An 11,792-nucleotide genomic window follows, 5' to 3' on the forward strand; every position below is an offset into this window, starting at 1 on the left:
GTCGGATGAAACACTTGTGATTCCTTTTAAGGAACTGACGATTGACGAACAGCTACACCTTACTGAGGAACCGATTGAGATCACGGATCGAGAAATCAAAACCCTCAAACGTAGCCAGATACCCCTTGTACGAGTTCGTTGGAACTCACGGCGCGGCCCAGAGTTTACCTGGGAGCGAGAGGACCAGATGAAGTCCAAGTATCCCCAGTTATTCCCAAACGAAAACCCCAGCACTGAAGCTACAACCGAATTTCGGGACGAAATTCCAAACTAACGGGGGGATGATGTGACACCCCGTTAAAACACGCTAGCTTGGCAGTGGCTGCTTCAACTTTCGGGACGAAAGTTCTTAAAACTTGGGGATAATGTGACACTCTAGGTTTTTCCATACGAACACTTTGTAATATTTTGTGTATATAAATATTATTAAATGAAAACGTGACCTTTGTGCATGATATGTGATGTATGTATGTATTGTATATATATATATATAAGAGCCGAAACCACGACCCGAGACCATGACTCGCAACCGGGCGGTTGCGAGTGGGCCACTCGGTCTCGAGTGGGCCGTTGAGCCGAAACCGGTTTGGGCCGAAACCCCAAGCCCAACCCGAAAACACCCCTTGTATATATAATCCCCACCATCTCCTCATTTCCCTCATTTGCTACTAAAACATACACACACACTCCTTACTTTCTCTCAACTAAGAAAACCCCAAAACAACATCCAAACTCTTCCAAATTCTCGGTTCAAGCAAGGATCTCGGACAAGGACTCGGTCAAGCTCGGATCACTCGGACACTTCATCTTCTCTCATTCTCTTCTCTTTGTTTTCGGCTCCTCCTTTTCATAACCGGTTAGTGTGTAGTAAATGCCTAGTTTATGCTTGCTTGAATGATATGTTTATGAAATAGAAAAATGCTTGGTTAGTAGTCTATGCATGATTCTTAGGTTGATTTGTAAAGTTTGACAATATGTGGTAACATGTTTAAAAAGGGTTAGTTAAAATTGTTGTGCATGACTTCTAGTATGACTTGTGAAGATTAACTATATGTGAAAACTCTTATGTATGAAGCTTGACAACATGTTCATAATAGTGATTCAAAATGTGCTTATGAGCAACCCAAAACTATGTTCTAAGTCATAAGGTGTATGTTTTACTTGTTCTTGCATAATAATCTTGCTTGAAATATGTGATTTTTTGTTAATAAAGGTATGATTTGTTAAAGAGAAAACCCTAGAAAAATATGAATATAGGATGAACTTGTTGAATGTTGGTTTGAAGATTTAAAATGGCAAAGTTTGATCCATATTTTATTAAAGGCAGATTAGGAAAAGTGTTTGTAGAAATCTTATTGGTTGTTTCCTAAAATGGGCCTGAATTCTTGGTACAATTTGGACTGTCATATCTGCATCATCACGTGTATATGAAAGTGACAGATTACGACTCGCAACGACAGCATTCCGACTCGAAACCGCACCGATGCGACTCGCAACCAAAGCATGACAAGTCGAAACCACGTGATTGCGACTCGAGACTACGTCGGTTGCGACTCGCAACCACAGCATGATGACTCGAGACCACGGTTACGACTCGCAACCAAAGCATGACAAGCCGAAACCACCTGGTTGCGACTCGAGACCAGTTGGTTGCGAGTGGGCTGTTCATTTTGGTTACTGGGCCCAAATGTGTTTAACTTGGACTATCTGTTGACTGGATTATGTGTTGCTGTTGACTGCTTAATTACTTAGGCCGGCCCAGTAACCCACTGTTTACTTATATGCTTGATACGTGTTAGTTACGTGCCTGTATGTGTTTTACGTGAATGCTTGTATACCGAACCTGACCTATACCGGTAACCATGTTAGGACGTGGTGACCAACGTGATTGACAAGTAACCTAAACCTACCGAGCAACCCAAGGTGAGTTCACAACTTAAAAGCATGCGTCCCGGTGGTTTGGGACACGAGACTAACAACCCTATCCCCTGGTAAAAGGGGATACCATCTACATACCTTCCCTAGTTTTCGGGAACAAAACTTACTTTTCCTTCCCTGGTATTGGGAAACCTTTTGGTTAATTACTGTTTATACGGATTGCAACTAACGGCACTAAACGAAACTCTATCACTCAAGTCCCTACTACAAATACCGATTAGTCGCCGGGTTAGGCGAACGGGTTATTAGTTGATAGCGCTATTTAGGTGTTTACCAGCCTCACACCGTGCCCTGGTTTGGGACGGGCGTGAACTAATGAACTCAGAAATCCGTCAATGATGATAGAACATTGACATCGGGGCATCCTGCGGATACGCAACGGTTACCTAGTGTTCGGTATTGGAAAAACAGTTTAGTCGCTAACTTTTGGGGTAGCTCCCCAGGGCAAGTATAAACGGATAAATTAACCGGTGAAACAAAGTTTTTGGTAATTAAAACTGGACAACTAGTGAACTCACTCAGCATTATTGTTGACCCCCTTACTGCATGCTTTGCAGGTAACCCGTGACGAAGGAGCTTGCTGCTTGGGAACGTGTAGTGTCTATTCACCCTTGTGTTGGGTGTTACCTTATTTTGAATTATGAACTTTGTTTAAACTACTTTACTTATGCTTCCGCTACTTATTAACTGCTTGAACTTAAAACCTTAAACTCTGAACTTAATATTTGCTAAGCTTATGATTAGTAAGTATTACTTTTGTTATCAACTTAAATATTCAGTATAATTGGTGGCTGGATCCTGGTCAGTCACGCCCCCGAAGCGGGTGTTATCCGCAGGTGGATTTTGGGGGTGTGACAGCACCACCTCCAACCTAAACCCACCACCGCCTTCACTCGACCACTAGAACCACCTTGTTCTTCTTCGTCATCTCCCTCATCTTCACCTACAAACACCCTCACCACCACCACATTCATCTGCAAACACCCCCACCACCACCGCTTTTAGTCGAACACCACAACCACCGCCTTCACTCGACCACCACAACCACTGTATCAAATCCCCAAATTCAAACCCATATCAACGTAATTCTGATCAAACAAATATCAAAGTGATTCTAATCGTTGTAATTCAAAATCAAAGTATCAAATCCCCAAATTCAAACCCAAAATTGAAGCCCTAAACCCCCCATATTCAAACCCGGTTTCAGATATCGACAAACCAGTGGTGCGGGTTACCAGATTTGTGTTGGTAGTGGTGATGACTACGTCGGGGATGGTGATTGCCGGATTTGAAGCTGGTGGTGGTGGTGGTGTGGGGGTGGGTGGTGGCAGGTGGTGGTGTGGGGTTGGATGGTTGTGTGAGGGTAGTGGCAAGTGGTGGTGGCAGTGGTGGTGCTGGTGACGTTAGGTGGTGGTGGGGCTTTTCTTGAGAGAGAGAGAGAGAGAGAGAGAGAGAGAGAGAGAGAGAGAGAGAGAGAGCGTGTGTGTGTGTTTTAGAAAGAGTGAGTGTTTGTATATATATATATATATATATATATATATATATATATATATATATATATGTGTGTGTGTGTGTGTGTGTGTGTGTGTGTGTGTGATTTTTATATTTTAATAAAAGCAAGGGGTAAATAAGTAATTTCAGATGGACTTAACGGAGAAAACTAACCCTCATCCACTCCAGGGACTATCCGAGTAACAAACTGTCAAACTACAGGGACCATCGATGTAATTTCCAAAAGTTAGGGACTATAGGTGTTATTTTACAAAACCACATGGACCATCCGGACATTTAACTCGAAAGCTGGAGATGAAGTTTAAAAAATGCACCTCTCTAGTTTGGTATGAAATGAAGAAATATACTAAGATTTCTTAGTTGGTGTGATTTTTAGTAAAACTCATAGATTTTCTTTCTACATAAAATGAACCTTCATGTTCATTATAAAATCACACAAACCATGTATTCCATACCCATTATGAATGAAATACTAAATTGTAATAAATTGGAGTTCTGAGATCTCATGAAACAACCTCAAGACTTAAGAGCTCATATGAATCATCAATTTATTGAAAACAAGTTAATAACAGTTTATTGTAAAACAAGTTAAAATATGTCATGACATGATTACCAATCAATTTCTTATTCATCATTCCATTAGTAAAAACAATTTTTATTAAATTTCACAACAGCTCATGTTTTTCTAGTCTTTTAAGAGTTATTAATTATGTTTTGTCTTGTCTTGTCTTGTGTTTATCATAATTATTTTGGTGTTTCTTATTTAACAAATTGTTCCACATATAGAAGTGCGAGTACCATGCAAGTTCAAAATTGCGGGTTACTAATACGTTGCAAAACATGAGCTGTTGGGAAATTTAGTAAAAATGTTAAGAAAAACATATTTATTGGGTAATGCAATAACTTGTTCCACCAAGCCACCAGTTCTAGGGAAAATCCACCTGTCCGAAGCCCACTGCAGTAAAACCCGATTCGGCTTGGTATCAAACTGGCTACCTCCAGAGAGGCCTAGTTTGGTTCGACAGGTCATGCTAAGTTACTCGATTCTAGAGTGTCCACATTAAGTTGATACATTTTCCTTTTCCATAAATAAATATACAAGTCATGTTCGGGTTCATCGATTCAACCCCGCCAACCTAAAACCCTAAAACCATTATTTTTCAGTTCAATAAAAATCCAATGTTTGATACTTTTATACGGCCCAATTCTCAGTTTCCATCTACTAGGCCCAGCCCAGCCCAACCCCACCTATTTTATTTACCGCCAAACTAAAATAAGCAACCACATGAAACATGTTTGTTAACCGTACGAATTAAGTTTATAAAGATGTTTTTACCCGCGAAAACCTTGGAACTTCATTATTTCCCTATCAAACCAAACAAACAAACAAACAAACTGCAATCATATTCCATTCCCTAAATTTTTGCAAGCATTACATTCAAAACACATTGCAGACAACCCCATATTGCTGCATTCTTTTCATCTAATGGGCGGTGGTAACGATTCCAATCCGTTCGATGATGGAGGAGATGTTAACCCTTTTGCGGTAATTCGACATCTCAAAATCTAATTGCTCTTTTTAAATATATTAGAATTTTGGTCATTTTTTATGCGGTGACATGTGATTTTATATATTAAAATTATGGTGGTTATTATAAGAAGTATGAAGGGTGATGTTTTTGTGTTCATGTGTTTGTCTTGAAAATATACTTAGGGGAAGAATCAGAATTCTGGTGGGAACTCGAAAATGTCGTCACTTCCCCAAGAACGCGGTACTACAACCGTTGAGATCACTCTTGATAACACGGTTAGGATTTTTGATTTTAGATTGTTTTGAATGATTTTTTATTATATTTTTAATCTTTTTATTTTTTTTATTTTATATTTTTTCAATTTTTTTGTGTTCATCATGAGTTAGGATTTGAAAGCCAAGGAAAAAGAACTTCAAGCTAAAGAGGCTGAATTGAAAAAGAGGGAAGAGGTGCATTTTCTTTTTACACTTTTTAGACACGCTGGGTATCAGGTCAAAACAGGTTTGGGGTTTAACGGGTTCTGACCAAAATATATACATTTTCTTTACGTATTACTTCTTTTTGGGCAGGATATAAAGAAGAGGGAGGAGGCAATTGCACAAGGTAATGCATTTTTAGGGGGCGTTTGGTTCACGAATTTGGAGCGAAAGATTCCATTTCCGTTAGTTTAATTTCTTCACAATTTGGAAGGAATGTTAAATTCCTTTGCTTAGGAATTCGAGAGGATTCATTCCAATTCGAGTTCCATTCATTCTCTAACCAAACATGTTATCATTTAAATTGAAGTTTTAATTCCAATGATTTCTGCTAATGTAACATGTTAGGAATGGAATCCCATTTCATATTCCTATTCCAACTCCATCGAACCAAACGTCCCCTAACAGTGACGCACTAATAAGTTTTAAAGTCTTGACGTTATATATGTTATGCAGCAAAAGTAGGTATAGAGGACAAAAATTGGCCACCATTTTATCCTGTGATCCATCATGACATTGCAACCGAAATTCCTATCCATCTACAGAAGATACAATATGTAGCGTTTGGGTCGTGGTTGGGTATGTAAACTTAAATCTTCCTTTGTTTGAGTTTTACGTGCAATTTTCAAAAAACTTCTACTATATTTGTTCCATACAAAGCGTCATCTATAATTTCATACACATTGTAAATGGGTCACTAAACTTCAAAAATTGTTATCGCAGGTCTTATAGCATGCCTTGTATGGAATTTTATAGCAGTGACTGCTGCTTGGTGTCAAGGTCAAGGTATGTCTAAAAGTAGACCCGACAATTATGATCCATTCTTCAAGAAATGGGTTCATTTGGGTAGAAAAGGTTTGCTTAAGGGCAAATTTGGGTTACTAAAATTACACAACTGGTCAAGTTGGATCTACTCAAAATATACAATGGGTCAAAATGGCTCACTTTAGACAAAAATGCTAACTTAAAACGGTTTCAAATGCGTGAGCATCACCGACCACCACTGCGTCTTGCCATCACCGCCATAAAAACAAATATAGCAGGCGAACCCCTTTTTAGATTTTTTTAAACGAGTCATTTCAAGGCGAGCCCATTTTAGTCAGAATTCACTTTGGTCCATTTTGCCCGGAACCTAGTACTGCCCCACCCTACACATTTTGCCAGGCTTATCTAAAAGCAACTTGCACACTCTCCCTATTTCTTTCTTATTTTGTTTTGTTGTGTTTTGTTTTTTTTATTTAAATATATCATGTAACTCCCATGGCCAATACATAAATTTCTTAATTTCACAGGTACTTCAATATGGTTACTTGCTATTATCTACATCATAACAGGAGTTCCCGGGTCATACTTTCTGTGGTATCGTCCTTTGTATCGAGCCATGAGGTATAACAAGATCCAAGCTTGTTACCCAAACACATTTTTATTATGATAGTTATAGGGACAATTGCATATTTCCTCTTAAAAACTGCTTAATTACGTATTTACCCAACTTAAAATTAAAATTGCATATATCCCATTCCTTAACTAATAAAATTGCAAATTTACCCATTTTGATTTATTTCATTAAAAACAAGTTATATAATGACTTTTTTACCCTTATTTTTACTAAAACTTAAAAAATACATATTTATTCATTTTTACTAGTTTTTGTAGATTTTTACTAGTTTAGCGGTTTATTTCAGTGTAAGTTTTAGTAAAGATAGTAAAAATGAATAAATATGTATTTTTTTAAAGAATTGTGAAAAATCCACAAAGACTAGTAAAAATGAATTTTTTTTTTTTAAGTTTTAGTAAAGATATGGGTAAAAAGTCATTATATAACTTGTTTTTAATAAAATAAATCAAAATGAGTAAATCTGCAGTTATATTAGGTAAGGAAAGGGGATATATGCAATTTTAATAGTTAAGGAAGGGGATATATGCAATTTTAATTTTAAGTTGGGTAAATACGCAATTAAGCAGTTTTTTTAAGGGGAAATATGCAATTATCCCATAGTTATAATATTCTTATTTATTATTTTCTTTTGACAGAACGGACAGCGCTCTAAAGTTTGGTTTCTTTTTCTTAACTTACATCGTAAATTCTGTTCCTTTCTATTTATTATGAACTTTTCGTTTTGGGGACTAACCCATTAACCATAGTTGCTTCTTTGTATGTGAAACCTTTGTTATTCATGCAGTGTCACATAACCTTCTGTGGTTTCGCTGCACTCGCTCCTCCTTTTTTTATTGAAGGGAAATCTTTAGCGTAAGTTTTTTCGTTATATGTTGTATATCCGCTAAATATACAATAACTTTTGAAATTTGATGATTCGCTTGTTGTATATTACAGAGGAATTTTGCCTGCTTTGGATTATCTAACCTGGAATGCTTCACTAGCGGTAAGTGTATTATTATTCATCATAATGGTTGAGAGAATACTTTTGTTTCAATATACTTAAAGGATAACTAAACCCATTATGTTTCATATTTTATATGTTTTTATGATATATATGTAGATGGTAAAATCATGATGTCGAGTTGAGGTTAAGGTTTTTACACTTGTAGGGCATCTACTTCATTGGATTCGCTTTTTTTGCTCTTGAAACAACCATTAGCGTCTGGGTCATTCAGGTAAATGCGCGCGTGCACACACACATATATATATATGTATATGAATATTTGTTTTTTCAATATGAAATGGTTTGTTTAATTTGGAGTTGCAGCAAGTTTACATGTACTTCCGGGGTAGTGGAAAAGCTACACAGATGAAAAATGAGGCTACAAAGAAGAGTATGCTGGCAGCATTATGACATGGTTAGCTGTTTTGAAGAGAAATTAAAAAACCAAAAATACGGGTACTCCACGAGGTCCCATTTACCACACCACGAGTACAGTTAGATGATAGTTCGTTTCCAAGAGATAGAATGGTCATTGGTTCAACAAACAATATAGACCAACAATTGTTGTTATGATTGTAATTTTACCTGACTCGCGCGTTGTATTTTAACACATTTTATTCAAGTGTAGTATCTAACTTTATAGGTAACATGGTCCATCCAGTCAATTGTAGCCATTTTAGGGAGAAAGGAGGCATATGTGCAGTCCTTGTGTATAACATATATAAGGGCAAAAATTGAAATTATGTTATCATATAAGATTACTAGTATTTGTTTAAAGTAAGGGATATTAGATTTTAATAATCCTAAGTTTCACCTGTTGGCCGATAATAATCCTAACTTTAAAAATTCCCTCCAATAATCCCAACTTGTAAAACTTTGGCCGCGATTGATCCTTTTCTAACATAGGTGCACTTAAATCAATTAAGAAGTCTCTAGGTGTAATTGAATCTATTAAGGACACCAAATTCTTATATGTTTGAAAAGGATCAATGACGGCCAAACTTTTACAAGTTGGGATTATTGGAGGGAATTTTTAAAGTTGGGATTATTATCGGCCAACAGGTGAAACTTAGGATTATTAAAATCCAATAACCCTTAAAGTAATAACTACCTACATATTTTCTTGACACCAAGTGGTCAAATGATCTGTTGGTATTAGAAATACAACAAAGAAGAACAAAAGGTTAACAAGTATTGAAGACAAGAGCAATAGGGCTTTTTTATTATCTCAGAAAAGTTGCGTACAATCACAATGAACAAAGAACTCTTTAAATACTAAAATTATCCAACGGAAATAAACTGAAAGACAGAAAAAACAGCAAGACTCATAGACTTAGCCATAGGCTTTATTCAACAGATAATTCAAACTTTAAACAGTAAAAGTAAAGATATCACGTGATTGCATGCATGAGAATAGGAATTTAGTTCTGACTTGGCCCACCATTACTTGCTCCATGATCCATATCTGAATCTGACCCATATTCCAACCAGTTACCAGAGTTTGGATTACTTTTATTACCCCCTGATAATTCAAACTCCTTGACTCCTAGCATCTTTCTGAAGAACACAAATTTTTCCCTGGATAATGCTTTAGTAAGGATGTCGGCTACTTGACTTCTTGTGTTACAAAACTCCAGCATAACTTCCTCCTGCTTGACCATCTCACGAATGAAGTGATGTTTCAACTCAATGTGTTTCGATCTATTATGCATCACTGGATTCCTTGAAAGGCTGATAGTAGATTGATTGTCACAAAAAATGACTGTAGCACCTACTTTTTTGAAGTGCAGATCTTCTAGAATACGTCTTAACCAAATTGCTTGGCAAGTGGTTGCGGTCGCAGCAATGTACTCTGCTTCGGTGCTTGATAACGCAATTGTTCCTTGCTTCTTAGTACTCCATGTAATTGTAGCACTGCCAAGAGAAAACACATTGGCATAAATGATTTTTCGATCATCAATACAACCTCCCCAGTCACTATCTGAATGACCAACTAGCTTCACCTCTTGATTAAGTTCACCTTTAGCAAATAACAATCCAAACTTTATTGAGCCAGCAACATACCTCAGAATTCTTTTTACTGCACCAAGATGAAGACATGATGGACTTTGCATAAAACGTGACACCAGGCTAACATCATGAGCTATATCAGGTCGAGAGTGAGTGAGATAAATAAGACTGCCAACCATACTTCTATAGAACTCGGCATCAACCTTTTCTGAATGACTTCCATTTATTAGCCGAGATTTATGCCACTGATTACGGTTTCCATATTTTAGAGATTATAATTGTATTTATGTATTGATTATTGTTTCCATGTATAGTGCAAGGGTTATCCCCTATATAAAGGGATCATATGTATTGTTTTGATTCATTCAGAAAATAATACAACAAGCATTTTTTATGGTATCAGAGCTTCGGCTCTTCTACCTTTGATCCTTTCTTGCTTTTCCTTCGTTCCCACAGTAGCTTCGGCTACCCTCTTTTCCGTTTTTCTTTCGAAAAACCCTAGCACAGCTTATGGCCGTTGACGGCAATAAAGAAGACCAGATGTCTTCGTCTCATAAACCTTCCAAAACCTTGCACCCTGCGTATTCGGTTACTAACCTTCAATCCAAGATACGTACCCTTGACGATACTAAGGTCGCCTATACCTCTTGGGTTAAACTTTTCCGTTTACATGATGTCGCCTATCAAGTGCTCGATCATTTTGACGAGACACCACCACCTGCTGAAACAGACCCTGAGTTTCAGTCTTGGAAAGAACTAGATGCTTTAGTTCTTCAATGGATACTCAGCACCGTATCCGATAACCTGCTGCCCCGTGTGATGGATAATACGACCATTGCTCGACACGCATGGCTGAAATTGGAGAAGATCTACCTGAGTAATAAGAAAGCAAGGGTTGGGGCGCTTGAAACTAAGTTCTGTAATCTGACCTTGGCCGCTTACTCCTCTTTAGACAACTATTGTGAGCGATTCAAAGACCTTGCCAATCAGTTAGAAGTTAGAAGATGTGGATCACCCGGTTACTGAAGAAAGACTGGTCCTTCAACTTGTTCAAGGGCTACCCGTGGAGTTTGACACGACTGCTTCCCTGATAAATGCTAACGATGCTGATTGGGATCTTGCTAGGAGCATGTTGGAAGATGAGGCTATTAGACAGGAAGCCCGACAAAAGACCTCACAATCGGTCCTTGTTGCCACCACCCCACAACAAAACTCGCAAACCCAACACCCACCATACCCTTCAACCGGTTATAACCAGCAAACACCAAACTCCTATAACCAGCAAACACTACAACAGCCCTACTACAACCGACCCCGTGGCCGTGGACGTGGCCGGGGATGTGGGAACCGGGGTCGCGGTTCAGGCCGTGGTACCCCTAACCCATCACCCGGTTGGACCCCCAATACCCTAACCCATGGAGTTTTTCATTAGAATTCATGGGAGTTATTTCAGGTTTGCATTGCAGCATACCTGCCTTTGATAACAAATCAGCAGCATACTTTTCTTGTGAAAGAAAAATTCCATGACTTGATTGACATATCTCCAGACCCAAAAAATAAGTTAGCAAACCTAAATCAGTCATTTCAAAAGAAGCCATCATACCTTCCCTAAATTCATTCAGAAGAGCTGGATTCGGACTTGTATAAACAATGTCATCCACGTACAAACATACATAAATGACATCATGTATGCTAGTCTTCTTTACGTACAACGTTGGTTTGTTTTCACTTCTAATATAACCATGCATAGTGAAGTAGGAGTCTATCTTTGAATACCATGCCCTTGGTGATTGTTTAAGTCCATAGAGCACTTTCTTGAGCAGGTACACTTTACCTTTCTGAACCTCAAAACCTTTCGACTGTTCCACATAAATTTCTTCGTCCAACTCGCCATTAAGAAATGTCGTCTTCACATTTAGTTGGTAAAGCTTCCAACCTTT

At 37.9% G+C, this 11,792-nt stretch overlaps 2 protein-coding genes across 2 annotated transcripts; both read left to right on the forward strand.

Annotated features, from left to right (window-relative positions):
* The first annotated feature begins 4,873 nt into the window (after nucleotides 1–4,873).
* On the forward strand, nucleotides 4,874–8,320 carry LOC110911694 (secretory carrier-associated membrane protein 1). Its single transcript, XM_022156324.2, has 12 exons — nucleotides 4,874–4,996; nucleotides 5,165–5,257; nucleotides 5,369–5,431; nucleotides 5,552–5,585; nucleotides 5,915–6,037; nucleotides 6,182–6,244; nucleotides 6,751–6,844; nucleotides 7,493–7,538; nucleotides 7,642–7,709; nucleotides 7,794–7,842; nucleotides 8,009–8,074; nucleotides 8,167–8,320. Exons 1-12 carry the CDS (start codon nucleotides 4,937–4,939, stop codon nucleotides 8,251–8,253), a joined length of 846 nt encoding a protein of 281 aa, XP_022012016.1. The 5' UTR covers nucleotides 4,874–4,936; the 3' UTR covers nucleotides 8,254–8,320.
* A 2,042-nt stretch (nucleotides 8,321–10,362) lies between these two features.
* On the forward strand, nucleotides 10,363–10,878 carry LOC110913748. Its single transcript, XM_022158570.1, has one exon. It carries the CDS (start codon nucleotides 10,363–10,365, stop codon nucleotides 10,876–10,878), a length of 516 nt encoding a protein of 171 aa, XP_022014262.1.
* The last annotated feature ends 914 nt before the right edge of the window (nucleotides 10,879–11,792 follow it).

The sequence above is a fragment of the Helianthus annuus genome, chromosome 15 (assembly GCF_002127325.2).
Source record: "Helianthus annuus cultivar XRQ/B chromosome 15, HanXRQr2.0-SUNRISE, whole genome shotgun sequence".
In the NCBI taxonomy this organism is placed as follows: Eukaryota; Viridiplantae; Streptophyta; class Magnoliopsida; order Asterales; family Asteraceae; genus Helianthus; species Helianthus annuus.